This window comes from Canis lupus, chromosome 13 (genome assembly GCF_003254725.2).
Source record: "Canis lupus dingo isolate Sandy chromosome 13, ASM325472v2, whole genome shotgun sequence".
Classification (NCBI taxonomy): Eukaryota; Metazoa; Chordata; class Mammalia; order Carnivora; family Canidae; genus Canis; species Canis lupus.
The window spans coordinates 498,382-515,335 of record NC_064255.1 but is presented as its reverse complement, the minus strand read 5'-3'; the positions used below and the strand labels follow the sequence as shown (position 1 = coordinate 515,335).

The following is a 16,954-nucleotide window of genomic DNA, read 5'->3' as shown; positions in this document are numbered from 1 at the left end:
ACAAGACCAGCTGTGGGTGCAGATCCCTTCCTCACAATTAAAATTCTGAAATGCCAGGCATTTTCAGAAAACCCAGTCTGCAGAAAGACAGATTTTACCAGATACTAAAAATAGAGAACTCAGGAAAAAAAAATGAACATGAGGATCAGACTACACATCTCATAGCTAAAAAATACTTCCATACTTCCATACACACCATCTCCTTTGGTCATTAACACCTTGAAAGGGAGGCAGGTAAAGATCACCCCCGTTTTTTACAAATAAAGTTAGTGCAGAGATGTCAAACTCTTCTAATGGGACTAACCTACTCAAAATTGCAAGGAAAATCAGGGGTGTTCTACAAACTTTACCTTGGCATTTTTCTGGATTGGGCAAAACTTTGGACCTCTTTTGAGGCAAATTTATTCGAGGATCCCCAACTGTCAATCCCAAAATAGTACCAGCCGGAATTTCTGCTGGTGAGGTTACTCCTTTAACAACAACAAAAAAAACAACAAAAAAAAACAAGTTTTTACAAAGTCATTCACAATATACATATATTTGCTTGCATTTTCAAATTTTTAAATAAAAATTTCTTCTTGGGCTATTAAAAAACATACATTTCCTCTTTTTTCCCATTAATACTTTCAGATAGTAAATTAACATTCATAAAGAGTGACGGTTCCCACCAAAACCAGTAAATTAACATAACAGATTATTTTATAACATGAACACGTATATTTCCATCAGTGGTTAACTACAGTAGCTTCACACACAGACACAACTGTACACAGGTTAAGTATAGACCTTAGTTTGGAACCTGGTCTATGTGTTTAGCTACTGTATCAGAATGCCAGTTATTCGGAATACTAACAAACTCCTGTTTGCTGTGTCTTCTTGCTGTATTGTGAGGAGAGTTACAAGTTAAAAAAAGCACCACTCCCATGGAGTTAGCCCAACTGTAAAACACTCCCTTGACCCACTTCCCACTCCTCCCTTCTTCCCCAAACTACCCACTTTACCCTCTGAATACCTCCCAACAACTCAAAAATGGCTTCTTGTCTGTGATGAAGGGAAACGCTATCAGGATCCTTACAGGTTTCAATCCACCAGTAGTGAGGTGTCTTCTCTGCGTCCTCTCCTTTCTGAAAAATAACAACTGCTTACCAGACAGGTAATGAATCAGACTTGACAATTCTGTTACAGTTGAGATATGTGAGAAACTGCCACCTGATTTAACACAATAATTAACACCTGCCTAACTACTCTTCTAATTAGAGGCAAGCACACAGCATTACACTTCTCTCAACATTTCACACACTAAAAACCACAGCCATGGTTTTCAGAGGGACTACCTAAGCTACTTCACACCTCTGCTCTTTTCACAGAACACTACTGACAAGCTCCTTGCTCCTCCTCCACTACCACCAACTTCATACCAATTTAAGCAATAAAATCTTCCCCATCAAAGAGAAACCAAACCTATACTGTTTGAAGAAATCTTTGGCAAAAGGATATCTTACAATTACATTGTTCGTAGAAACTTCAAATAAGATACACAAATATTTCACTTATATTTTTCCCAAAAAGAACCAGGAATTGGGTAAGGTTTCAAAAAGCACCTCAAGGGCATCTGGCTGGCTCTTGATCTCAGGGTTATGAGTTTGAGCCCCATGTTCGGTATAGAGATTACTTACAAGATTAAAAAATAAAAACTTAAAAACAAAAAAAGGAAAACAAAAAAGCACCTCAGTACCAGATGCACACCAAGAAAGAGAACATACCGCCATGATTCATACTGAAGTTCAGTAAAGTAGGATGTGCTCCTACAGATTCTAGAGAAGCAATCTGTTAACATATGAGCTATTTACCTCACAGAAACTCAGGTAGCATAGCTTATTGATTTAAAGTACAGGCTCTGGAACCAACTTCTTAGCAACTTATTAGCTAGAGTGGAACCTCTACTCTGTGCCAGGCACTGTGCTAAGCACTGGGGACAGAGTCCTTGCCTTCACCAATTTCAGTGTGAACATCACATAAGTACACAAGCGAATCTAGACAGATAAACTGAGGGAATGTGCAAAATGGAATGAAATATAATTTATATTGTTTGACTTGAGGTTCAGGAAGGGATTCCAGAGGTATAGAGGCTGAAATCTGAAGAATAAGGAAGGTTTCATTAAGCAAAGAGGGGCTAGGGGCAGAATTTTCAGCCAGGTGGAAAAAAAGCAAGTGTAAAGGTTGTTTTTTTGTTTTGTTTTGTTTTGTTTCATTTTTTAAGTGTAAAGGTTTTAAGGGAGCTGAGACCTGACATATTCTAGGACCTGAGAAGACCAGCACAACAGGTGCAGGGACAGGGAGCCAGAAAGGCAGGAAGGCACAAGAGTATGCAGTCACGGTAAGGACTATGGGTTTCACCACAAATGCAGTAAGAAGCTATTCAAAAGCTTTTAGTTGGGAAGTGACTTGATGTAAATCATTTGTTAAAAAATCATTGCGTTTCCTGCATGGAGGATGGAGTGAAAAGGAGGAACAGCAGAAGAAGTGAGGAAGCTGCTTCAGTATGCAGACAGGCAAGAGATAGAGTGGCTGAGGCCAGTACAGAAGCAACAGAGAGAGGGACAGAAGTAGCCTTTGATTTTTAAAATATCTTTCCTCTAAAAGCTCAAAATCTGTTCCGACCTACCATCTTATTTGACCATATCAAATCTGTGAGAGGCACCGGCATGGAAGGGTTAATTGTACTAACACAGGGAAACAAACTAAATCTGAACCCAGAGTGTCTGATTCCTAATCTCATCTCTCCTCTCTAGACCTGTGTGGTCAACTTGCGCACTACAGCTACAGAGAGCAATTTCTATTTAATTTCTAGTTAATTAAATTAAATGAAGGTACAGGGGATCCCTGGGTGGCTCAGCGGTTTCGCGCCTACCTTTGGCCCAGGGCACGATCCTGGAGTCCCAGGATCGAGTCCCGTGTCGGGCTCCCGGCATGGAGCCTGCTTCTCCCTCTGCCTGTGTCTCTGCCTCTCTCTCTCTCTCTCTCTCTCTATCATAAATAAATAAAAATAAATCTTTTAAAAAAAAATGAAGGTACAAACTCAGTTCCTCAGTCACACCAGCCACATTTCAAGTGCTCAAGAGCTACTGTGGCTAACGGCTACCATACCAGGCACCAGAGAAAAATATGATCCTTGCAGGAAGTTGGACAGTGCTCACTAGATGTATTGCTCTTAACCTTTTAGGGATCACAGACCCTTAAGACCAGCTCCAGAGAACCCTCTTACACCGTTGGTGGGAATGCAAGCTGGTATAGCCACTCTGGAAAACAATGTGGAGGTTCCTCAAAAAGCTAAAAATAGAGCCACTCCAGGACCCAGCAATTGCACCACTAGGTATTTATCCAAAGGATACAAACATATTGATTCAAAGGGGCACCTGCACCCCAATGTTTACAGCAGCAATGTCCACGATAGCCAAACTATGGAAAGAGCCCAGATGTCCACAGACAGATGAATGGATAAAAAAGATGTGGTACACATACACAATGGAATATTAGCCACCAAAAATAATGAAATTTTACCATTTGCAACATTGTAGGTGGAACTAGAGGGTATTATGCTAAGGGAAATAAGCCAATCAGAGAAAGCCAATTATCTTATGATTTCACTCATATGTGGAATTTAAGAAACAAAACAGAGTATCAGAGGGGAAGGGAGGGAAAAATAAGACAAAATCAGAGCAGGAGACAAAACATAAGAGACTCTTAACTAGAGGAAATAAACTAAGGGTTGCTGGAAGGAGGCGAATGAGGGTAAGGGGTAACTGGGTAATGGGCATTAAGGAAGTCATGTGAGGTAATGAACACAGGGTGTTATATATAACCGATGAATCACTGAATTCTACCTCTGAAACTAATAATGTACTGTATGTTAATTGAATTTAAATAAAAATTTCTTAAAAAAAAAAAAACCTAGCCCCAGAAAATATGAAAATATGTACCATGCAAGTACAAACAAACAATGGCACACACTTTCAGTAATTTTAGGGGCTCTCTGTTACCCACAAACTCACAAAACTCACAAACTATAAGCATACTCTGCATTTAAATAAGGATAAGTCTGTTTACTCATTAGATTTGCTTAGCTTTGTTCTTGTAGAAGTGAAAGATGACCATGTATTTGGTAATAAGCATAGGTAGAGAAATAAATATTTATAGGCCATGGCCCAAAATGCTACCAAAGTATGTTAGGGTTCACAAATTTGCTAAGGACAGGAGTGGAATAAAGCACTACAGTCAAATTTACTCTTACGGTCTGGACAGAAGCAGCTTTTAGAGCCTCAGTTAGGATGGAGTGGGAAAGTGGACCAATTAACCGGAGCCTGTTCATCTCCATCGTCAAATCACTGAAAGAGAGAAAAGGTCTTAAGATGGAAACTTCCATCATACACAGTGTCTAGCCACTGGTGAAAACAGAGTAAGTCTTCACTAAAACTGTTCAGTAGGTTCAGAGCAAATTCAGCCTGTACCTGATTATAATGCCTGTGGCTGGAGAGACCCAAGAATATGGTTGATGTGGATCTCTAGTTCCATCACCCATAACTTTAACTGGTTTAGCATTTTCTCCATCATCTTTCCATTTTCTTTTCTTGCCAATTTTCTCATCAGGCAGTTCAGTTTGGCTTTTTTCTTGGGATGTTGTCAGCAGGGGGTCAGGAGTGCAGATGGTTGATTTGATGGGTTCCACACACTGGCACGCTGCTTTTAGTTCTTCTAAAATATCCTAAGGAAATACTGAAACACTTCAGGTGGTTCAGTTCATGTTTTTTTTTTCCTCCCTTAAAAAATTTACACCTTGGGTCTCCAGGATCAGGCTCTGGCTGAAGGCAGCACTAAACCGCTGAGCCACCTGGGGTGCCCTACACGTATAATCCTTGAGATTAATTCTTCTCGACTCTGTTACTGCATTCTTAATTACCATTGAAATCAGTGCTTTGGAAATTTAAATACTATAAAAGTTGGGCTGATAGCTTGGTATTTGAATAAAGGGAAGAATGTTATGTGAATATGAAATGAAGCAAGTTTTGACCTTTCAGTTTTTAGTAAGCCATTACGTAAAGGCAGAGATGAAAACCCATCGTATTATGCAGTGGTTTGAAATGCTGCATTTGGTCTAATGTTCCTACTAGGCCTTGCGTGAGTACTGCATTTTACATCTTTCTGTTACAAGACTTTATCTACACCATAACAAATACGGAAGTTAAAATTAATATAACACAAAAGAGAATAGATATCAGAGAATCCAATCTACCTTAAAAAGGAAGAAGGGATGCCTGGGTGGCTCAGTGGTTTGGTGCATGCCTTCAGCCGAGGGTGTGATTCTGGGGTCCCAGGATCGAGCCCTACATCGGGCTCCCTGCATGGAGCCTGCTTCTCCCTCTGCCTGTGTCTCTGCCTCTCTCTCTGTGTTTCTCATGAGTAAATAAATAAAATTAAAAAAAAAAAGGATTATACCTGTTTAAGAGTTGGATGAAACCAGATCCACAACTGCCTGCTCTCAGAAGTGTGAACAGGGGTCCTCTCAGACTTCCAAATAAATGTGACAGGCCCCAGCATCTCTTGAGGGTATTTCTTTGCCCGATAGAGCAGGACACTACCTTGGTGCTTTCCAGACAAGCAGTGAACTGCTGCAAAAGTCAGTCCTGACATAAATAAAAACAAAATTCCATGATCCCCAGCACTGAGATGACAGTATTATCTCCAGATCACCATATTGTTACTTGTTGTCTACCTCCATGAGGGATGAGGTGCTAGTTTTGATCAATGCAAAAATGAAAGCCTGGCACACAATAAGTTCTCAATAAATAGTGAATGAATGATTTAATGAAGTTTGAGTTTCTGATCGACTGAACTCACTCTCTCAGAATAATGGCTCTCTCACTTTATACTTGACAATGTTAGAAATCACTTGAAACCACCCCACCTTCCCTAATGTTAACACACTCCTGGGAACCAGAAATGTCTCGTGCATTTTTATAAATGTTTAAATTCCAAAATGATGATGATATGAATGCTCACGATATGAATAAATATGTGAAGACTAAAACAGCACTCAACTTTGAAACAGGTTTACCTGCATCTGTGCTACACATTGGAGAAAGTGCCTTCAGTATTTCTTCCTCTTTGCCCTTCAACTCCAAACAACAATAGTAGGATAAATCCTGTACAAAGAGAGAGACATAATTAAAAACAGAAAGTGAGGGGGATCCCTGGGTGGCACAGCGGTTTGGCACCTGCCTTTGGCCCAGGGCGCGATCCTGGAGACCCGGGATCAAATTCCATGTCGGGCTCTCAGTGCATGGAGCCTGCTTCTCCCTCTGCCTATGTCTCTGCCTCTCTCTCTCTCTCTCTGTGACTATCATAAATAAATAAAAAATAAAAAAAAAAGAAAGTGACACAGGGGAAAGCTGTGAGAAGCCAAAAGCCACATCAGAAAAACTTTTAGGGTCAAAGACACACCAAGTTGCTAAAGCTGTTTATAAGTCAAAATCTGAAACCTGTCTATTCCTAGGAAATTAGCAAATATTCTTAAACCAATCTAAAGCAAAATCAAAAAGAATTTCCCTTTAAAATGCTAAGTTACTGGGTTCTTTTCAGAAAGAAAATCTGTTGGTGCACCTGGCTGGCTCAGTCAGAGCATGCTGGAGGAGCATGCAATTCTTGATCTCAGGTGGTGAGTTTGAGCCCCATGCAGGGTGGAGGGATGACAAAACTTAAAAAAAAGAGAGAGAAAGAAAATTTTATAGACAAGTTCTAAGTACAGTATAAAGACTGCTGCCTCTAAGTAAAGGATTATTCCTCCTCCAAATCTAAGGTAAGAAATCAGAATAGGATAGCAAGACAGCAATAAATTCTGTAAAGCTATGCTAAGGTTGTTCACTTTGGTTAGCTAATTCAAGACTCCAAGATTACTTAACACTGGTAGAAATATAATGTTGCAATTCATTTAGTCCATATTCCTCCAATCCTTGGTCTTAATTAGGATATTCAACTCTGACTAAACAATGCACAAGGAAAAATGAAAGTAATGAGAATAAGACCTTACCACTGTAAATAAGACAAGGAGAGATCAACCAAGCTAGTAAAATCAGTATGTTAAAGTAACAGTCACAGAAGGGAGGCTGAGCGCCAGGGGCTGGGCTGTCCCCTACTCTGCCCAATACCCCACGAGCCAGGTACTCTCTGTTGCCTTATTTGACAGATGAGGACACTGAGGCAGGGACTACTACTAAACAAAGCCATATAACTAGCAAGTGGAGAAGCCAGCATTTGAGTCGAGCTCACTGACCCCCAAACCAGCCCCTCTGCCATAGCACTTTTAAGCAATTTCAGGACACTCAGCAACTGGAACTAAAAGGCAAATCATAGCTAAGATTCCGACAAACTCAAGTTAATCAGTCCTACCACTCATACACAGAAATCTTCCCAGCAACAGCAATCCACCCTCAGCTGCCAGTGGTCAGATGAACCTCCCCCAAATTTGTACAACTGGTGACAGCGCTGAATAATGATTAATAGCCCAGACGTCCTGATGTCAGACCTGGGCTCAAATCTCAATCAACTTCATCACTTACTGGTTGTACAGCGGTGGGTAAATTACCTAATTTATCTGATCCTTGGTTTCCTCATCTGTAAAGGGGACATAATGTTAACTACTTACCTCAGTCTTGTTTTAAGGACTAAATGAGTAAACATATGGAAACCATTTAAGTGGGCCCTGGCATACAATTAAGTACTCAAAAATGTTTGTCTATTAGTTATTATTTTTATTACCTAGGGCTGATCAAGTGTAATAAAAATATCTGATAACGTCAGCAAAAATCTTGCCCAAAGTAAGATGTAACTTACATGTCTGTTTTAAAATTTGAGAGACAGCGGTGGATAGTGGAAAAAGCACAGGCCTGGGGAATTAGCTGCCCCAAAGGCTATCTCGCCACCCCAGACTGCACAACCCTGGACAAGTCACTTTATCTCTCTCAATCCCAGTTTCTACAATGTAAATAAGAGATTTTACTATATTCAATTATTTCTACTGCTGAGTCTTCAAAAGCTCTCAAATAGTTCTGGTATTTACTTCCCACCCATTAGGAAGGCTATAATCAAACAAACTGAAAATGACAAGTGTTTGGTGAGGCCACGGAGAAACTTAACCATTGCACACTGCAGGTTGGAATGAAAAAGAGTACAGTCTCTATGTAAACAGTATGTCAGTTCCTCAAACAATTAAACATAGCATTACCATGTGAAATAGCAATTTCACTTCTAAGACTATATCCCAAAGAACTGAAAAGAGACTTGAAGAGATATTTGCATACTCATGCAGGAACATTATTCACACCAGCCAGAAGGTGGAAGCAACCCAAATGTTCATTGTTGGATAAACAGATAAGCAAGATGGGGTATCACATACAATGGAGTACTATTCAGCCTCAAAAATGAGGGGAATTTTAACACAGGATACAACATGGCTGAACTGTGAAGACATTATGTAAGTGAAATAACCAGCCCAAAAGGACAAATATTGTGTGATTCTACGTTGAGGCATCTAGAATGGTCAAATTCCTAAAGATAAAAAGTAGAATGGTAGTTGCTGGGAGCAGGACAGTAGGCAATGGGGAGTTATGGTTTAATGGGAAAATGAAAAAGATCTGGAGATGGATGGTGAAAATAGTTATACAACAATGTGACTAGAGTTAATGTCACAGAACTATATACTTAAAAATAATTAAAGGGGGTACCTGGCTGGCTCAGTTAGTAGAGCATGTAACTCTTAATCTCAGAGTTGTAAGCTCAAGCTTCACGTTGGGTGTAGAGATTACTTAAAAATAAAATCTTAAAATAGAAAATAATTAAAGTGGTAAAATTTGATGTTATGTATATTTTACAATTTTTTAAAGGTTATTACATTGATTATTCTGCTATATTGCTCTCAAGAGGTATCAAAGAATACTGATACAAAGTTTTGGCTTTCAAAACTTGGCCAAGGCTTCCAGTTATGCAATGAACACGTCATGAGGATAAAAGGTACAGGATAGGGAATGTAGTCAATGATATTGTAATAGTGTTGTACAGGAACAGATGGGAGCTACACTGTGGTGAGCACAGCATAACATATAGAGAAGTTGAATCACTATGTTGTACCCCTGTGACTAATAAATATCGTGTCAACTATACCCAGATAAAAAAGTTAAAAGACAAAAACAAAAAAATTTGGCCAAGGCCATCCTGACATTGAAAGACCCTCTACAAAGATCAAATTTCTAAATATGTACTGAAAGAGAGAATGCAATTGATTTAGCAATTGGGAAAGGGGAGAGTGACAATATAAACACTATTACCAGGCTCTAAAACAAACTGTCCTTTCAAAGAATTTAATGCAAACTTCCTAGCATCCCACTGAATTGTGAACACTTAGAACAACATTTTGAACACAGCTATAAGGCACACAAATATCTGTTGTTGATGAACGATTTCTAAATGAATCAATGCTGAAGAAATCTCAAACATGACCACCAAGACCATGCAGGGCCTGGTTCCTACTTGTTTCTCCCAAACTAATCTCACCTTCATGTTATCCTAGATCTTACTCTCTTCATCTTTATCACAGTGAATTTATTTTAATTCTTCCCTCTTACCTGACTTTCTCTGCCTCCCCGACTGCCCCATTTTCTTACCCCTTGGAGCCAAGCCCAGACATCACTTCCATTTTGGCTAAACAAAAAGAAAGAGAAAACCAATTGGAAAAGCAATACCTGAAGGAGGCAACGGTTTGTCATGGCTCGGTAGCAGGCTCTGTGGCTCTTCGCTGTGGGCCTCTCCCCAAGACAGTAGCCCCACTTCTTGACCATGTGAAACCGTTTGGCATGCCAGATGTGAGTTTCTAGCCATATGTTCTTCTTTTGTCTACGGTTAAATTCTAGCACCCGATTTTTGTGACACCTTCGAGCTTTATGGCATTTATTCTTTGAATGTTCTTTTTTCTGATGTACTGCTTTCTCGGCCTGTGGTTTCAAGGAAAGAGACAGATCCTAGTTTGCAACTATCTCAAAACAAAGTTACATGTGAGTAACTCAAACAACTAACTTTAGATTAAGTGGGCTCCATAGATATGCTTAATTTTTTAACTTGGTTATCTCTCCAATGAAAGACCAGGAGAAGAGACAACAGAGTGAAGATTTCAGAGATGGCCAGACTTAGAGAGAAAGCAGAGTTCTGTCACTTACTAACTGGACAAGCTTCGTGGACTATGAGGATGAGAATATTTACAAAAGGCTCCACACAGTAACATAAGCTTACTGTGGCTATCCATATAAGAGAGCAGGAGAATAAGTCAGATGCTAGCTTTTCTGTTATTGGTTTTATTGGTTTTTTTAACCTCTGAGACTAGAGCTAAACCCAAAATAGGATGAAAAATACAAAACGAGGAAAACCTATACATTTCACGTCAGTTAGGCCTGACAGGCAAATGCCAAGCCTGATCACTGGGAAACAAACCTAACATTAAATCTAGAAAGCACAAAATTCCTGTTCAGTTTTCACTCTTAATCTCCTCCATAGCTGAGTGAAACTTTTGTGCAGGGAGGGGGGAAGAAAAACCCCAAAACTCTTCTTTAGTCTGTGGGCTCCTAAAGATAAAGACTTTGTGTTGATGAATTCTTAACCCCACTACCAGCATAGTACACAGAAAGCACTCCATGAATAACTTTTGAATCAACTAGCAAAGACATGGGTAGCTTACACAATCTGAGAATGCCTAAGCCAAGAGTTTTGGTTAGACTTGAACAAAAATTAAATCCAAGTTTCAAGTTTTCAACGTTGAAAAAGTCAAAAGGCACATACTAGGCATTGATTTTTTTTTTTTTTTCTTAACCTTCCAACTTCAAGCTGGCCACAGCCCCAAAATACAGAGCTAAAATCACTCATGTAGTAAGGTCAGGATTTTATTTTAAATCTGGCAGGGGAATTCAACTATTTAATGCCATTAAAAGAAAGAGCTTCTAACCTGAAACTAATAAAAAAAAAAAAGAAGAAGAAAGTAGGAAAAAAAGGGTGGGGGGGCTTCCAAACACTGTATGACTGTATGTAATATCCAACTGTCTGCTAATTACATAGCAAGAGGGGAGGTGGGGGGAATCATAAGTAAACCAAAAAATATGCAAAATGATCACAATGCTTTTGGTTTACATTTTAATTCTATCAGGTTAACACTTCTTAATTTCTTTTAGAAACTAACTTAAATATTTACGCTCATACCTCTTTCTGGGCAATCTCCTGCAACCGCCTGGGAAGGCGCTTGACATTGTGGCTCATGGCTCTCCGTCTCATGTGCCGGGGCAGTGTCTGGAAAACCAGCGAATTAGAAGACTTCTGGGTCACTGCTTTCAACATAGCACTGATTTCAGCAGCTCGGGCCTGAGCAAAAGTAGAAGCTGTCAACAAACACAGCACCATCATTAAAGACAAGTCTTGAATCCATACTTCTGGCAGATTTTAGAAGGAAGACAGATTTGAAGTACACGATCTTACAACCCACTCACCACCCAAACCACAAATGAGATTAATACCAAGGGGTAGTTATTGCTGTATTATAAGATTATGAAATTATTCTGTTTCTACTTCCCTTTTCCACAAAGATTCAGTATTACGTTTCTAATCAGAAAAAAGAGGTCTACATGCAATATAATCACAGCCATTTGTAAGTGCAACAATCACACAAGAAAACATTGTTAAACAATGTTTAACAAACATTGTTAGAACAAAGATTTTAACAATGGTTGTGACTTCAAGCATTTTTTTTTTACTATTTTCTGCTTTTCCCAAATATGTAGCCATAACTATTATTTGTTTTCCTTATTGAAAGATGAAAATTTTTTGAAAGTATAAACAGACACAGAAACTAGAAGGCACACCTAAAGAATAGAAGGTAATGGGGATAGCAGGGTGACAGGAGACAAGATCTGAAGGGGCCTGGAGACAGGTATTTAAAGATCTTAGTTACCCTCAGAGTGTGTTAAATTTGATTTCACCTTTGGAGAATGTGTGCAAAGGAGTGTAGGTAGCATTTCATATTTCAAAAAGGGGGTGGGGGAAGGGCAAAGAAGATTTTAGGACAAAAAGGAACAGTTCACAGAGAAGAACTTATAAGAAGATGAAGAGGAAAAAAAAAAGAGAAACTCAAGAGGGAAAAGCCCCAGGAAGTCAGGCCCCAGGAAGTCGAAGTCCAGGCTGGAGGGGAGAAGAGCTCAACACGGAAAGAGAGGAGAGAGACAGGAAGGCATGGCCAAGACAGAGAGTGCTGGAAATCTGGCTGCGTTAAACAGACAGCTCATCATATGATCAAGCTTCACTTCTTCCCAAACACCTACCAGTGATATACTTGGGAATCTCCTGAGACGTGCCCTCGGGACCTGCTTTCCATCCTCCCTTTTTTTTAAACATTATTTTGGAGGAAGTCTGTTCATTCACATCAGGATCAACTGGGGAATGGTAGGTCATTTTGGTTTGCCGCTGTCGTGAAGTTCCAGGAAAAGGGTCTAGTTTATTTTCAAAAAGAAAACGAAAAGAAATATGTCAGGCCTAACAAAGATATGGATTACAGTGGAAAACACCGTTTGCTGAGGGGCAACACTAACATGTTTTTAATTCTACAATCACCCGTAAGGTGGCTATTACTACCTTCCCTTTAAATAGGAGGGAATCAATTCGGGTAGGAAGGTGAATTACCACGTGACATAGTTAGCAGGCAGCACACTGGCTAACCTTGTCAGCATGATAAACTAACCCTGAACATAACTGATATAAGGGCTCTTTTGTCCAAATAGTACAAAATAGATTTTAAATCTTTTCTTTTTAAAGATTTATTTTTATTTATGATAGACATAGAGAGAGAGAGGCAGAGAGAGAAGCAGGCTCCATGCCGGGAGCCCGACGTGGGACCTGATCCTGGGACTCCAGGATCGTGCCCTGGGCCAAAGGCAGGTGCGAAACCGCTGAGCCACCCAAGGATCCCCTAGATTTTTTTTTTTTTTAATTTATGATAGTCACACGGGGGGGGGGGGGGGGCAGAGACAGGCAGAGGGAGAAGCAGGCTCCATGCACCAGGAGCCCGACGTGGGATTCGATCCCGGGTCTCCAGGATCGTGCCCTGGGCCAAAGGCAGGCGCCAAACCGCTGTGCCACCCAGGGATCCCGGATCCCCTAGATTTTAAATCTAAACTCCCGGGACACCTGGGTGGCACAGTGGTTGAGCATCTGCCTTTGGCTCAGGTCGTGATCCCGGAGTCCTGGGACCTCCTCCCAGCAAGGAGCCTGCTTCTCCCTCTGCCTATGTCCCTGCCTCTCTCTCTGTGTCTCTCATGAATAGATAAAAAAAATCTTTTTTTTTTTAAAAAAAAGGGAGATACAATAAACACATTGTATTTCTTTTAGGAAATAAAGAATGTAATTTAATAATAACTATGTTAATAGAGATATAATATATCTGCTCTACGTACAGCCAATTCTTTTTTTTTTTTTTTGAAGATTTTATTCATTTATTCATGATAGACACACAGAGAGAGAGGCAGAGACACAGGCAGAGGGAGAAGCAGGCTCCATGCACCGGGAGCCCGATGTGGGACTCGATCCCGGGTCTCCAGGATCGCGCCCTGGGTCGAAGGCAGGCGCCAAACCGCTGCACCACTTATTCCCAGTAGTTATGCTCTGTAAAGTCACGACAAACCCTGAGTTAGCAAATACTGAACCACTGTTCCTAGAGAAAATACACACACACACACACACACACACACCCCCTATCACACTGACTGCAATCTCAAATCATAAAAACAATCTCAATCATAAAAACAACTCATCTTGGTACACTGTTTCCTTTTTTTACAAAGGAAAAAAATGGATTCAGAAGTGTTAAGTGATCTGCCTGCGGCTGCCCACAACTGGAACTCAATCCCTAGCTGGAGAGGGAGCTTCCTGGGCTCTGCTGCACTGCCCCACTATAGTCTCTACCTCCACCCTCTGGTCACTCTGTAAGAAAGCTGAAGCAAGGGCAGCCAGGTTGCTCAGTGGTTTAGCACTGCCTTCAGCCAGGGTATGATCCTGGAGACCTGGGATTGAGTCCCATGTGTGGAGCCTGCTTCTCCCTCTGCCTGTGTCTGTGCCTCTCCTTCTCTGTGTCTCTCATGAATAAATAAATAAAATCTTTAAAAAAAAAAAAAATAGCAGCAAGCTGAAGCAAGGAGGCAGCTGGGAACCTCAGTTAAGAATGTCCATGTGCAGTGACTCCAATTTTTTCCCTCTCTTTTTGCAAGCCCATGAATGACCACCAAAGTACCATGAGTATTAATTTGGGGGTAACAAATAAATTTAGCAACTAGGTGAATTTGCAAATACAAAATTTGTGAATAATGAAGGTCAACTGCATCTGTTTTTAATGCAGGTCATTTACTATTTAAATAATAACTAACAATGGGGAGTCTGGGTGGCTCAGTCAGTTAAGCATCTACCTTCAGGTCAGGTCATGATCCTAGGGTCCTGGGACTGAGCCCCATATAGGGCTCCCTGCTCAGTGGGGAGCCTGCTTCGGCCTCTCTCTCTCCCTCTGCCCCTCCCCCCGTTCGTGCTTTTTCTGTCTCTTTCAAATAAATAAATAAACAATCTTAAAAGAAAAAAAAAAAAGAGCTGACTAAAGCATTTTGCTCCAAATAGAATAGAAAGAATATCCTGTGTATCTTACCTTGTTTTTGAGCTTGGAAAGGTCTCCCACCTCCATTATGGTACTCTATGCCCCTATCGGCCACAAAGCCAGAAGATAAAGTAACATTTGTGGGCTGGTTTCTCATTTTCTTAGCATGTTTTCTTTCTTTTGCATTAGACATTTCTGAAAAGGAAGAATAAATTTAGTACAAGCAAAGAGAACTTCCATGCAAAATAAAAATACACTTAGTAAATAAATATTCCCGTAACTCAAAATTTGATTCTTTAATATAACCAATCTTCATTTATTATAGGTGGATTGATGATATCAAAATGTTATCACAATACTGACCTACAGAGATTTATCACCAGGGGTATTTCTAGGGGAGCCATGAATGGTATTGGCACCAAAAACCCAATTCAATAGGAAAAAAAATAATTATATTAATGGAAGAGACCATTATTAGTATATTCTAGATTACACTGCCAGATAATTCAATCATATCCCAATGATGACACTGAACAGTCTATTGAAAGAATGAAAAATGAGGTATAAGATCTCTCTGCCATAGAAAAAAATTCTTAGGTGAAACAAGAGCCACGTGAATCAATGAAATATAGTACACACTATTCTGATATAGCCTCTACAAAAACTGAACATAAATTACTGATGCCACCAAAATGAGGCCAGCTGTACCTTTAATTTATAACAGCAAAAAATTTCAATTTGAAATAAGGAATAAGGATAAAGGACAAAACCCCTGAGGGAACTTGACAGATTTACTCAGTAGTTCTCAACTTTCAAACTCAACATCTCCCCCCCTTTTTTTTAATGATTTATTTTTTTATAAAAGAGAGAGAAAAAGAGCAGTAGGGAACAGGCAGAGAGAGGGGTAGAGAGAGTCTTAAGCCTACTCCCCAGACTGTGGAATCGGACTTGGGACTCAATCTCATGACCACGATCATAACTTGAGCTGAAATCAAGAGTCAGACACAACCAACTGAGCCAACCAGGCTCCCCTCCTCTTTTTTTTCCAGAATGGTTTGAAACACCTGTTTTCTTTTTTGAAATGAAATTCATTAATTACATAACCTACTGGACATATGCCTTTTACACACACACACATATATATATATATACCCTAACTATAATGTAAAGGGAGGACTAAGAACTAATTTTTTTTTTTTAATTTTTATTTATTTATGATAGTCACAGAGAGAGAGAGAGGCAGAGACACAGGCAGAGGGAGAAGCAGGCTCCATGCACCGGGAGCCCGATGTGGGATTCGATCCCGGGTCTCCAGGATCGCGCCCTGGGCCAAAGGCAGGCGCCAAACCGCTGCGCCACCCAGGGATCCCTTAATAAAATAATATGTACTTTCTGTATTATTTAAGTATTTCACCACTACTGAGTGACAATATGTAATAAAGAGATATTCTGAGCTCAGGGGTATAATCACCACAACACAGGCACCAATACACCATTGGCACAATTTGTAAAGCTGGGGAAGAGGCCTAGAAGCCTCCATGCAATAGTCATTAACTCTTTTTTTTACTGACTAGGGAAATCTGAAGAGTCCTGTGCAAAGGAAGGAAGCTCAGAGTAGCAGAGCCAAGCCGTTCTCATAGCACTTCTCAAAGCATACCACAACTGCAATAGGTACAAAGGCAAAGTAATACAGGTGTGTTGACCTGTGCCTCAAAGAGAAAGTAGCAATGCCACTGGTGACACAATTTTCCAAACTAGTGAATACCCCTTGGTAAAGTAGCAAAAAGGGCGGGGGGTGGGGGTGGGGGTGGTGGTGATGGTGGAGTATGATCTTGTTTTGATTTACTGCATTCCTGGAAAACTCAGTGTATATTAAAACCATGTAACCAATATTTTGTGCTTTTATGTAAAACAGAGATTGGGCTACTGTGGGACTTTCTTGCACACTCCAGGATGTCTAACATCCCTGGTCCCTGCGTGGTAAATGCCAGCAGCATTACCCTAATCATTATGCCAACCCAAAACACCTGCACAAACTTACAGACTGTCACATCAAGATTCATACCACCCCCACTGAATGCCACTGAATTAACTACTACCCATTCACTTACCTCTTTCCCAATGGAAGCCTCCATTCAAAATTAAGAGTAACCAATGTTATGTAGAATTTAAGACTCCTTCCTTTGGAGTTAGAAAGATCTGGATCAAATACCTCCCTTAACACTTTTTAGTTATATA

The 16,954-nt window shown here is 40.2% G+C and overlaps 1 protein-coding gene across 4 annotated transcripts in view; it reads right to left on the bottom strand.

Annotated features, from left to right (window-relative positions):
• POP1 (POP1 homolog, ribonuclease P/MRP subunit) overlaps nt 1-16,954 on the bottom strand; it is a 40,809-nt gene that overhangs the window by 21,923 nt on the left and 1,932 nt on the right. For 3 of the 4 annotated variants that reach the window (XM_035713642.2, XM_025450328.3, XM_025450327.3), the window contains exons 2-11: nt 14,768-14,911; nt 12,405-12,572; nt 11,293-11,468; nt 9,792-10,040; nt 6,113-6,200; nt 5,494-5,681; nt 4,509-4,762; nt 4,286-4,385; nt 1,013-1,124; nt 351-470 (exon numbers count right to left, since the gene is read on the bottom strand). In XM_035713642.2, the coding sequence (XP_035569535.1) occupies nt 351-470; nt 1,013-1,124; nt 4,286-4,385; nt 4,509-4,762; nt 5,494-5,681; nt 6,113-6,200; nt 9,792-10,040; nt 11,293-11,468; nt 12,405-12,572; nt 14,768-14,909 (1,597 nt within the window). In that variant the 5' untranslated portion in view covers nt 14,910-14,911. The remainder of the gene's footprint in view (nt 1-350; nt 471-1,012; nt 1,125-4,285; nt 4,386-4,508; nt 4,763-5,493; nt 5,682-6,112; nt 6,201-9,791; nt 10,041-11,292; nt 11,469-12,404; nt 12,573-14,767; nt 14,912-16,954) is intronic. The other variant, XM_025450326.3, reaches the window with a different exon arrangement.